The 12,044-nt window shown below is 40.8% G+C and overlaps 1 protein-coding gene across 1 annotated transcript; it reads right to left on the bottom strand.

Moving 5' to 3' along the window:
• Nucleotides 1-1,059: 1,059 nt before the first annotated feature.
• Nucleotides 1,060-5,150, bottom strand: AARD (alanine and arginine rich domain containing protein). The gene is made up of 2 exons (XM_068526256.1): nucleotides 4,833-5,150; nucleotides 1,060-1,203 (listed from the first exon to the last, which is right to left on the bottom strand). Exons 1-2 carry the CDS (start codon nucleotides 5,148-5,150, stop codon nucleotides 1,060-1,062), a joined length of 462 nt encoding a protein of 153 aa, XP_068382357.1.
• Nucleotides 5,151-12,044: the final 6,894 nt, after the last annotated feature.

Below are 12,044 nucleotides of genomic sequence, written 5' to 3'. Positions count from 1 at the left end.
TAAATATGCAAATGACTTACATTTTATAAATTAATATTTATTTTTACAGACAATGACCATTATGAATATCGCTGAGATCCGCAACTATTTTTTTATGAACTTTATTTTTTACATTAAGAAGGAACCACTTTTAAGGTAGAGGTAGATATTCTAATTCAACATGAACCATTTTAACTCCTAAAAGCTTAACAAAGGAATTGTGTTAGTTGGGAATCTTTTGCGTACAAGTCATAAAACTCCAAGTCAATTGACTTAGGCAAAAGGAGATTGTATTAGGAGGCTATTAGAGGATTTTCATGTATCCAAATGGCAGCAAGGGCTGGGGATTTAAGCAGCTGCACCCCTGAGACAAGGAAGAGCAGCTCTCTCCCTCCCCTTTTGGGCTCTCAGTGGTGCTGTTTCGACCTCCTATATTAGAGATTCCATTCTCTCACATGGTGGCCACCGGCAGCTTCCAAGCCCCTCTGTTCCACAGCTTCTACCATCAGCTTCTATACTCATCTGCTCCCTTAGTTCAAGTTCAAAAACTCCTGAGGACAAGTTGATCAAACTGCCTTGATCTGCGTGACTATATCCAATGAGGTGAGACACCCTTAATGGTAGACTGTACCTGAAGGGTATGGTTGGAATCTAGGCAGAAGTAATTCTCCAAAAAGGGGATGGGACAGGAAGGAAAGGCTACTGAACAGCTAACTGCGCAGACAAACCAAGAATAATCAAGTAGAACAAAAACACAGATTCTGAAAGTTCAGATAACATCAGAAAGTTAAGATGGCACAAGATAGAATGCTGGAAATTGGCATTAAGGCATTCTTCAATACATTCTTTTTACTTCTATTTCCCAGCCAAAACAATGAATACATAACTTTAAAACTTGACAACATACCATTTTCTCTCCCCTCTTGTAGATGTTTTCTGTCACTTCCCCATGGCATCGAAGTTTTTGGCCTAAAAATTGCCCCTAAAGTCTTACACAAAGCATCCATAATGTTACTGTCAGAATTGTTTCGGAGTTGTCTATGTTATTTTTAGGGTTCAGATCTTCTTCTGTGCATTTCCTCATTCCATATTCACGACATTATCTTCCGAGCTTTGCAATTCTGATGCAATTTCCAGTTCATACTCCTTTTTCAATTGCTGCATTTTCATGTTTAAATCCAGCAAAGTTCTGGCCAGCTGGCAATTTCGGAAACGCATTTCCAGCTAAAAGTTAGAAAAAAATAAGAATTTTTATTAGCCTGAGTTATGGATCAAATGAAACTGCTCTCTGCACAGGAAAAATAAGGACTTTGTAGGAAAGGAAAATAAGATATCAAGAACATGTACTTCTCATCTTATTCTCCAGTTCTGACTGTTTGGCCTGACTATAAAACTGACTTTCTATATGACAAGGTAAAGTCCAGATATACAAATAGCTTTTGAAATGGCCTTGCAATGAAAACAAAAAAAGCTCATGCACAGAGCCGTCCATTTGAAAAATTCCTGTGCATAGAAGGCTGTTTCCAAGCAATGGCATGTGATCTGCGAGGAAATCATTTATCTTTATGACCTTTCTGAGCTCCAGGATAACTGCTCAGGGCCACCTGAGCTTTCAGGACCTGGGCCCATTTACTTGATTACTTGTCATTTCAAGTTTTTAGGATTTTAAATGGTCTCCCTTTTGAGCAAAACATTTAACGACCCCTTTATGTGTACTTATAGAATCTAACAATTTTCACTGTAGAGTGAAATCTGTTATACAGCAAGGCTGATTTATACCCTCCCTCCAGGGGCGTTTGTGAAGGTCCCCATGTATTAAGAAATAGATCGATCTCTTGGGCAATGTACCTAAGAGGCAGTCTGACAAAGCTTAGTCCAACATAATCTTTGCATTATAGTTGAAAACTAGTAATCAACTATTTGCATATTTCTTCAATTAGGGTCTTGTTTAATGCAGTTCATGAGACCCCTGTTCTCTCTGCTGAAAACCCCTCATCAACTCACCAAAAGAAACCACCCCACGGTGAACCAGGACATTCCGCTGGTAAAAAGCAACTATGGGCGGTCCCCTCCTAATCTGCAAAATAAAGTCACTGGATAAAATTTCTTTCAGTTTTCCTCTGACATATTTTTCTTCATTCTTCAGCACCTGGAACCATTTCTTTGATAGCAAGAATTTGCAAAGAATAAAGTAAATGAACATCCAGCAAACAGACAGTAACAACACAACCACTAGCACAAGAAGCCCTGGCACCTTGCCTACAGGAAGCTTCCGTTCTCCAGTGTGGCACGGACGCCCTATACACCTGCCCTACTCTTCCAGCTTTATTTCCTGGCCCTCTTCCCACACCAGCTCCCACTGCAGCTGGTCAGAAACTTTGCCTGTCCCAGAATAAACACGTCGCGCTGAGCCACATCTTCTGCCCCCTCTGCCCCTTGCCACCCACTTCCTGTTGAGCTCAGCCAGATGCCAACTCTTCTTAGAAGCCTTCTCTGTCTCGCCTTATCTGTGCTTCCACAGCGTTCTGTACATGTGCCTCTCCTAGCACGCAGCCTACACTGGACTGATGATTTTGAGCACAGTTTGTTCCTATTCATAACTGTATCCCCAACTAGGGGTGCACTGCCTGCTCACGCAACATGGTGGGTTCTCTGTGTGTTTGCTAAAAGACTGAGTGAAGGAATGAGTAAATGGAGAAACTGATGAACACCCATCCTATACTTTCAGGCCACGAATCAAGCAGTTAAATTATTGATAATGGCTCGTCATCTAAGCAAAAAAAAGTATGTGTAATTCACACCTGTTCAGGAAAGTCAAACACCAATGATTCCTTAATTTTCTTTCCTCATGGATCCCACTGAGAATCTAATGAAAGCTGTGAACCCACTCTGAGGAAAGAAGTGCATTTTATGTGCATACAAAATTTGGCATAAAATTTTACGTATATAGAACCCCTGGAATTCACTCACAGGCCCTGGAAGTCAATGCAAGCCACTAAGAAGACCCATTCAAACAACAAATAATAGCATAAATAACATTTCATAAATAGCAACATGTCTCTAAATTAACTGGACCTGTTCATCATTGTTCCTTACACAAATACCACCCTAACAGATGATGTGTGGACATACATGTATGGATGGGTGCCAGTTCCCACAGAAAACTGGCTAATGGCCCATTATCAAAAACTGCTTCTTCTAGTGGTGATGGTGTTAAGGATCCACATTCTTTTGCTTCTTCATGACTGGTCACACACAATGGTGAAATGGTTGGCCAAGATGTTGACCATGATCTACATCTCAGGAACACAGCATCTGTGTTTGTGTGACATTCTTTGCCTCCTTTCCAGAAAAACCCTTGATCTTCCATGCCTATGTATCTGTCACTTTGGGGGCACAACCAAAAAGCAGTAAGAGCCACTGAGTAGTGTCTATGTTCTATGCACTTTATATGACATTATCTCATATAATACTTACAGTGATCCTATGAGTTTATTATTTCCATTTTACAGATGAAACCCAAACTTGCTAATTAGCATTCCTAAAGTAATAGGAACAGTGAGAGCAGAGCCTGTAAATGTTAATGCTGGGATTTGAACCCTCATCTATTTGGAATTTTATTCTCCACCTCCTCCCCACCCCTAGTACATTACTTGCTTAAAACTCCTACTAGTGGAACGACTAGTTAGAATGTGAAGGTTCAAGTGCCTCGGAGCTTACTGAATATGATTTCTTCACTTGATTTAAATGAGTCAGCTGCGGTACGGGAGGGATGGTGACACCCCAGGTCAGCAGCACAGGGTGATGAGCCCAGTCTCGGCCTTCCAGTGGGCATCCTGACCCACAGCACACCCCTCCGGGCCATCTCTACTAATGAGGGGTCTCGCCCAGCCACTGCTCAGGTATCTGAAGAAAACCATGTGTTTCTCCGATATGGCTGGGTCAGAGTTAATACACACCTTGTCAAATTCATATTGTTAACACAGGTAAAATTAAATTTACTACCTTCTTGCCCTTCTTAAACTCAGAAACAAGATAAACTGTTAAGGTTCTTAAATCAGACAACTGACTGATGGTTGAATCCGTTCTAAAGTAGCGGTTAACATTTTATTAGTATTCAATGCAAAAGACTAGAACTTTCCAAATCTCCACTACACATATTCATAGGCAGCACCGTTTTAAAGCTTAAATTGCTCTTATTCATTTTGTCCCTTTCAAATTTTACCTAACTTGGAAATTGTTTAAATCACAAAACAGTAACTAAAATATTTACCTACAGTTCCTCCTGCCTAATGTTAAAAAGCTACGATTTTACAAAATACCTTATTATCATTTCCTGTTTTCTGAATTCTTACCCAGGGGAAAGATAAAACTTGTAGAATAAAAGAAGCAGTTGCTGGTGGACTCGCTCCATCCATCCCATGAGTTCATTTCATTGAAACTTCCGCCTCCGAGCCCCATAACATGCACGTACTATGAGTTCCCTAGAGGGAACTTTCTGTGTGGTAGAAAAATATAGAACAAGCTGGGGAGGGGTGGGGACGGAGGTCTTGGGTGTGTCACTAGTAGACTCAGCCCTCGACAGCCAGCCAGCACCTCGGGTCCTGCCGGACCCCTCCCCTCCCCCGCTTCCCTCCTGGATGCTGCCTGGGAGGCAGGAGCATCGGCGCGGTCGGGGAAGATCGACAGCCGGTGCCCAGCTCGCCCACGCTGCACGGCCAAACCCTCTCCCTGGGAAAAGCGGCGCTCGGCCTCCCAAGTCCTCGGTGGGGCACGTGCGCGGCCCGCGGCCGGGGGCCCCGGGAGAGGACGAAGGAGAGGCGGCCCCGAGAGCCGGCCGCCAGCGCGCTCACCAGCTCGGCGCGCAGCCCGGCCAGGGCGCTCTCGACGCGCGCCCGGCTCTGCTCCTCCCGCGCCGCCTCCTCCTCCCGCGAGCGCCTCGAGCCGCCGCGCGGCACCGCCCGCTGGAAGGCGCGCGCCAGCCGCCGCCTGAGGTCTTCCAGCAGCGGACTGGCGGCTGGGGCCTCCTCCGGGCCGGGCGCGCTCTCGCCGCCTCCGGGGAAGCCTCGTGAGGGAGGCAGGGTTGAGGGCCTGAGCCCGGCGCCAACGAGGATGCCGTGGGGCCCCCGGGAAGTTCCCTCTCTGCGGCGGCTGGAGCCCCCCAGGGACATCTCGGAGACGCCGGGTTCCAGGCTTCCAGGCTTGTATTGCTAAGGGTTTGTTTCCAAGTGCGAGATGAGGGCGGGTGAGGTTGGGGGCGGGGTAACTCATGGAACCGGCGGGACCACTGCCAAGTGGGACGGGGCTATTGCTCCGCCGTGCAGAGGCGCTCCTTTCCCCCCGGCCTCATCTCTGTCCTTCTTCCCTCCTAAGCAACAGACGAAGGAAGTGGTTCCCATAACTCCGAGAAGAGGTTTCAACTGGCTCCCTTTTTCTTGCTCCTTGGAGTGTCGTTCTAAGGGAAGACTTGGGTCCATCCAGGTAGGTGGAAGTTGAGGTACGGATGGAAACTTTGAGGCCCTGATGGCCTCGGTTATTAATATTTCAGCCCTGTAAAATATTTTTCTCTGGCTTTCTACCGACTGTGCGGCACTGTGACAGGTGTTGTGGATATAAAGTCTGATTAGGCCTCGTACCAATCCCAGGCGTTGCTCACAGTCAAGTGGGAGAAGCTTGGCCCTGTTTGAAACTTAGAGAGAATGATCTTTCCACAACCCCAACAATGCAGAAGACACTTCGATTCTGAAACTCCATGTTCTTTTCTATACTTGACACCTTTCTGCCACTTTCACATTATGAAGGGGTTAAAATGAAAAATAAAAATTCCTCTTACTCCAGTGTGTGTTATTTTCTAATTCCCAATTCAGTGTAATCAGGTGCCAATATTACTTGTATATCCTTTATCAATGAACAGAATCAGCTGCCTCTTTTGGATCTAATGGAGAATTTCTAAAAAGGAATAAACAATCAAAATTTTTGGGTGATCATAGAATGCAAATCCCTACCCTCCCCATCCAAAAAGGGGGCAGAGATGTCCATATAGTACTCCCAGAATTAATCATTCGTTTAATAAAGATTTACAAGTCACCTGCAATGTTCCAAGTCCGTGATTGGCATTGAGGGCAATAAGAGCTAATTGTGATTAGTATTTACTGTGTGTCAGGCACTTTTCATATATTAACCCATTTTATCTTCACAATAACCCTGTGAGGAAGGTACTATTAGTCTCTGTATTTTACAGGTGAGGAAACTAAGGCAGATGTTAAGCTGTAAGGCAAAGATCACATAACTGGTAAATGGTGGGCCTGGAATTTGCACCTAGGAAGTCTGGCTTGTGCTCTGAACCACTGAGACACACCTTGGATACACACTACCTCCCAAAGAGGAAAAGAAGTTGCTCAGTTGTATGACTGAATGTTCAAATTCCCTGTGCTCATAAAATTCAACTCTACAGAAATGGCTTAAGGCTTAACTGGATAAGGAGGAGTGCAGGTTACCAATTCTGCCAATAATCTGCCAAATTCAATCTGCCACCTTACAATAGTTTACAACCTAAGCACAGTCATATACCTATCATTGTATATTTATCATAAAGATTCTTTATCATAAAGAATATTTATCATATTCTCTAGAAACATTTGAAGATGTGTTCTATTGGTGGAAATTATGAAAATCCATATGGTCAACTAGGAACTAACTGAATATAAATTTAAATATTTAAGTTTTTTAAATTTGTGGGTTTTATGCATGTATGTGATAGGTGGTGGGGCTTGAAAACCAGCACCAGTCATTGTGCAGTAGAAATATTTTTTTATATATAAATTTATTTATTTATTTATTTATTTTTGGCTGCATTGGGTCTTCGTTGCTGCGCACGGGCTTTCTGTAGTTGCGGCGAGCGGGGGCTACTCTTCGTTGCGGTGCGTTGGCTTCTCATTGCGGTGGCTTCTCCTGTTGCGGAGCATGGGCTCTAGGTGCGCGGGCTTCAGTAGTTGTGGCATGCGGGCTCAGTAGTTGTGGCTCACGGGCTCTAGAGCACAGGCTCAGCAGTTGTGGCACACGGGCTTAGTTGCTCCGCGGCATGTGGGATCTTCCCAGACCAGGGCTCGAACCCATGTCCCCTGCATTGGCAGGCGGATTCTTAACCACTGCGCCACCAGGGAAGTCCAGAAATATTTAAAATTAGTTTTCTGCTGTGATTTTTCACTTGTTTCCAGATCATTTTCTTCAACAAGAATTTCAGTTAAGTTTGATTTAATTCAACAAACAGTGAACGGTGCATGCTCATTTAAGCACTGTCCCATGTAAGGGAGATAAAAAGGTGAATACAGCACAGTTTTTGTCCTCCAGAAGCTTAAAGCCTGAAAGAACAAATTCATTCATTCATTCATTCAGCAGTAGTTATTTAACATCTTATTTATATACCAAGTATTATGCAGAGTGCTCAGGCTGTGAAAGTAAACCAGTAAGACAAAATGGTGTTTTAGAATAGATTGGTTTTATCACAAATTCATTTTTTTCCATAGATCAATTTTTTCAGCCATGGTGCATCTTGAATTTTACAAATTTTTTTCTTTTATACAAGTAAAATGAATGGAAGCATTGGTGAATCAGAGTGAATATAATATGCAGAGACATTTGTGTTAGGAAATGTATTAGTTATCCATTGCTGCATAACAAAACAACAATAAACATCATTTCTTATGGTTTCTGTGGACAAGAGTTTGGGAACAGCTTAGATTATGATCTGGGACTTTCATGACATTGTAGTCAAATGTTATCCGAAGCTGGATGTGATTGGAGCTGGAGGGTCTGCTTGCAAGGTGGACCATTCACATAGCTGGCAAATTGGTGCTGGTGTTTGGTGGGAAGCCTTAGTTTCTCTCCATGTGGACCCTTCACCAGGACTGCTTGAGTGCCCTCATGATGTAGTGGTCAGCCTACCCCAGGACAAGACAGAGAGAGAGAGAGAGAGAGAGAGAGAGAGAGAGAGGGAGAGAGACAGCCAGATGGAAGCTCTTTATATGTGTTCTGAACCATATTTTTATGATCTAGTCTTGGAAGTCACATGGCATCACCACATTCTGTTTATTAGAATCAAGTATCTAAGTCTGGACCCCATTTAAGTGGAGGGGAATTAGGCTCCGCCTTTTGCAGTAAGGAGTATCAAAAAATTTGCAGACAGATTTTTAATCTGCCACAGGAAAAATATGGTACATACATGTAAACAATGAATCAAATGACTGCTGACTTCCTGTCAGAAAAAAAAAATGAAGTCCAGAAGATATTAGAACAATATATTTTTAGATTCAGGAAGAAAAAAATTAACATAGATTTCTATATCCAGCAAAAATATCCTTCAAAGGCAAAATAAACGTGTTATGACATAAGAGAGAATTAGAAGAATTTGTTACCAGCCAACCTATGCTGTTAGAAATACTAAAGGAAACACCTCAGGCTGAAGTAAAATGGTAATAGAGGGAAACTCAAATCTTTAGGAAGGAGTGAGGAGTATAGGAAATTGTAAATACCTAGATATATACATATAAATGACTTACAGTCCTCTGAATTTTTTAAAAAAACATATGACTGTTCAATGAAAAAATTATAACATTGTCTTCTGTGCTTTATGATGAATTTAGATGTATCAATATAATATAGTAAATATAGAATAAGTAATCTTGAGGATGAATAGAGCTATACATTTTATATGAAGTGGTAAGGTATTAAACCTAAGTACACTGTAAAAGATTAAGGGTATATATATTTTAAAGCCTAGAGCAATCACTAAAAAAAAAATGGTGCAAAGAGGTATAGCTAAAAAGCCATTAGAATGAGTGTCTATGTAGAAAATCTGAAACAATTAGCAAAAAACACCCTTCTGGTACTAATAAACAATTATATCAAGGTTGCAGGATACAAGTTGAATATACAAAAGCTAATCACTTTCCTGTATACCAGCAATAAGCAAGTGGAATTTTGATTTTTTTGGGGGGGGCCACACTGCATGGCCTGTGGGATCTTAGTTCCCTGACCAGGGATTGAACCCAGGCCCTCAGCAGTGAGATCACAGAGTCCTAACCACTGGACCACCAGGGAATTCCCTGGAATTTGATATTTAAGACACACATTACCTTTTACATTAGCACCCAAAAAAGAAAAACACTTAGGTATAAATCTAACAAAATACCCATATGGGGAAAACTACAAAACTCTGCTGAAAGAACTCACAACTTAACTAAGTAAATGGAGAGATACTCCATGTTCATAGATAGGAAGACTCAGTATTGTCAAGATATCAGTTCTTCCCAACTTGACCTATAGGTTCAATGCAATGCCAATCAAAATCCCAGCAAGTTTTTTGTGGATATACACAAACTGATTTTAAAGTTTATGTAGAGAGGCAAAATGCCAAGAATAGCCAACATAATATTAAAGGAGAAGAGCATTGAGGACTGACAGTACTTGACTACAAGGCTTACTATAAAGCTACAGTAATCAAGGCAATGTGGTATTGGCAAAAGAATGGACATATAGATCAATGGACCAGAACAGCCCAGAGATAAACCCACATAACTGATCTTTGACAAACGAGCAAAGGCAACACAATGGAGAAAAGACATACACGCAAGTGGTGTTGGAATGACTGGACATCTGTATGCAAAAAAAAAAAAAGAGTCTAAACACAGACACCCTTCACAAAAATTAATTCAAAACGGATCATTGACCAAAATGCATAACTATAACTCCTGGAAGATAATGTAAGAGAAAATTTACATGACTTTGGGTATGTTGATGACATTTTAGATACAATACCAAAGGCATGATCCATGAAAGAAATAATAACTTGAACTTCATTAAAACAGAAAACTTCTGATCTGCAAAATACGCTGTCAAGTAAATGAGAAGACAAGCCACAGACTAGGAGAAAATATTTGCCAAAGACATATCTAACAAAGGACGGTTATCCAAAATATACAAACTACTCTTAAAACTCAACAATAAGAAAATAACCCAATTAAAATGTGAGCAAATGACCTGGACACCAGACACCATCAACATATATGAAAAACAAATAAGCATATGAAAAGATGCTTAACATCACATGTCAGTAGGGAAATGCAAAGTAAAACAATAATGAGGTATCATTACATGTCTATTTGGCCATTCTGTGGCCAAAATTTAAAACACTGACAACACCAAATGTTAACAGGGAAGTGGAGCAATAGGAACTCTCATTCTTTGCTGGTGGGAATGTAAAATGGCATAGCTACTTTGCAGGACACTTTGGCAGTTTCTTACAAAACTAAACATACTCCTACCTTCTGATATAACAATCATGCTCCTTGGTATTATATCTAAAGGAGTTGAAAACTTACGTCCACATGAAAACCTGAACACAAATGTTTATAGCAGATTTCTTCATAATTGCCAAAACTTGGAAACAACCAAGATGTCCTTTAGTAGGTGGATACATAAACAAACTGTGGTACATCCAGACAGTTGGATATTATTCAGCTAAAAACAAATGTGCTATCAAGCCATGGAAAAACATAGAGGAATCTTAAATGCATATTGCTAATTGAGAGAAGCCAATCTGAAAATGGTTCATGCTGTATAATTCCAATTATATGACATTCTAGAAAAGGCGAAACTATGGTGACAGTAAAAAGATCAGTGGTTACCAGGATGGGGGGGGTGGGGAGGAATGAATAGCCAGAGCACAGGATTTTTAGAGCAGTAAAACTATTCTGTGTGTTACTGAAATGGTGGAAACTTGTCATTATACATTTGTCAAAACTCATGGAATGTATAACACCAAAAATGAACCCTAATGTAAACTATGGACTTTGAGTGATAATGATATGCCAATATAGGTTCATCGATTATAACAAATGTACCACTTTGGTGCAAGGTGTTGATAGTGGGAGAGGTTATGTGGTTGGGGAGAGGCAGGGGGTAATGGGAACTCTCTGTACTTCCAGCTTAATTTTTCTGTGACCCTAAAACTGCTCTAAAAATAAAGTCTATCTTTTAAAGCCAGTAGATAAACTAAAATGTGCTTCTAAAAACATTAAGTTAATCCAAAATGAAGCAGAAAAAGAGATACAGATTAAAACACAGAGAGAGCAAATAAAAAACATTTGGTAAATGGTAAGCCTAAATTAGATCATATCAAAAATTACATTAAGCCTTAATGTACTAAATATTCCAGTTAAAAGGCAGAGATGTTCAACTGGATTAAGCAAAAGCAAGAACCAAATATATTCTTCCTAAAAGAGATATACTTTAAATACAAATACAGGACTTCTGTGACCTGTAAAGATGGAGTAACATGAACTGGATTTATCCTCCTATCTGAAACAGCCAAGAAGCACCAAATATATTATTGAACTGACTTCAAAACACTGAACATCAGGCAATGAAAGACAGTGATCCCTGAAATAATTTTTTTCAAGCAGCCTTCTCAGTCTTGTTTACTGATTCCTCTCATCCTTGAGGACTTTAGAATTCAAAACACTGAAAAACAGGCAATGAAAGACAGTGATCCCTAAAAGAATTTTTTTCAAACAGCCTTCTCAGTCTTGTTTACTGATTCCTCTCATCCTTGAGGACTTTAGAATTCAAAACACTGAACACCAGGCAATGAAAGACAGTGATCCCCGAAAGCTTTTTGTCAAACAGCCTTCTCAGTCTTGTTTACTGATTCCTCTCATCCTTGAGGACTTTAGAACGTCTCAGGCTGTGTCCTTGGACCACTTCTCTCCTCTATCTCCCTTCACTACAGAGTGATTTCGTCTTGTTCCGTGGCTTTTTATTTTTGGTTACTGAGTTGTTTGAGTTCTTTATATATTTTCAATATTAACCCTTTATCAGGTTTATGATTTGCAAGTATTTTATTTCTTTTTTATTGAAGTATAGTTGATTTACAACATTGTGTTAGTTTCAAGTGTACAGCAAAGTGATTTGGTTATACATATATGTATATATCTATATTCTTGTTTTTCCATGGCTTTTATTATGATCTATATGAAATGCTGACATCTCAAAATCTTATCTTTAGG

Source organism: Eschrichtius robustus, chromosome 17 (genome assembly GCF_028021215.1).
Source record: "Eschrichtius robustus isolate mEscRob2 chromosome 17, mEscRob2.pri, whole genome shotgun sequence".
Taxonomy (NCBI): Eukaryota; Metazoa; Chordata; class Mammalia; order Artiodactyla; family Eschrichtiidae; genus Eschrichtius; species Eschrichtius robustus.
The sequence above is the reverse complement of the archived record's forward strand: the minus strand, read 5'-3'. Positions and strand labels throughout refer to the sequence as shown.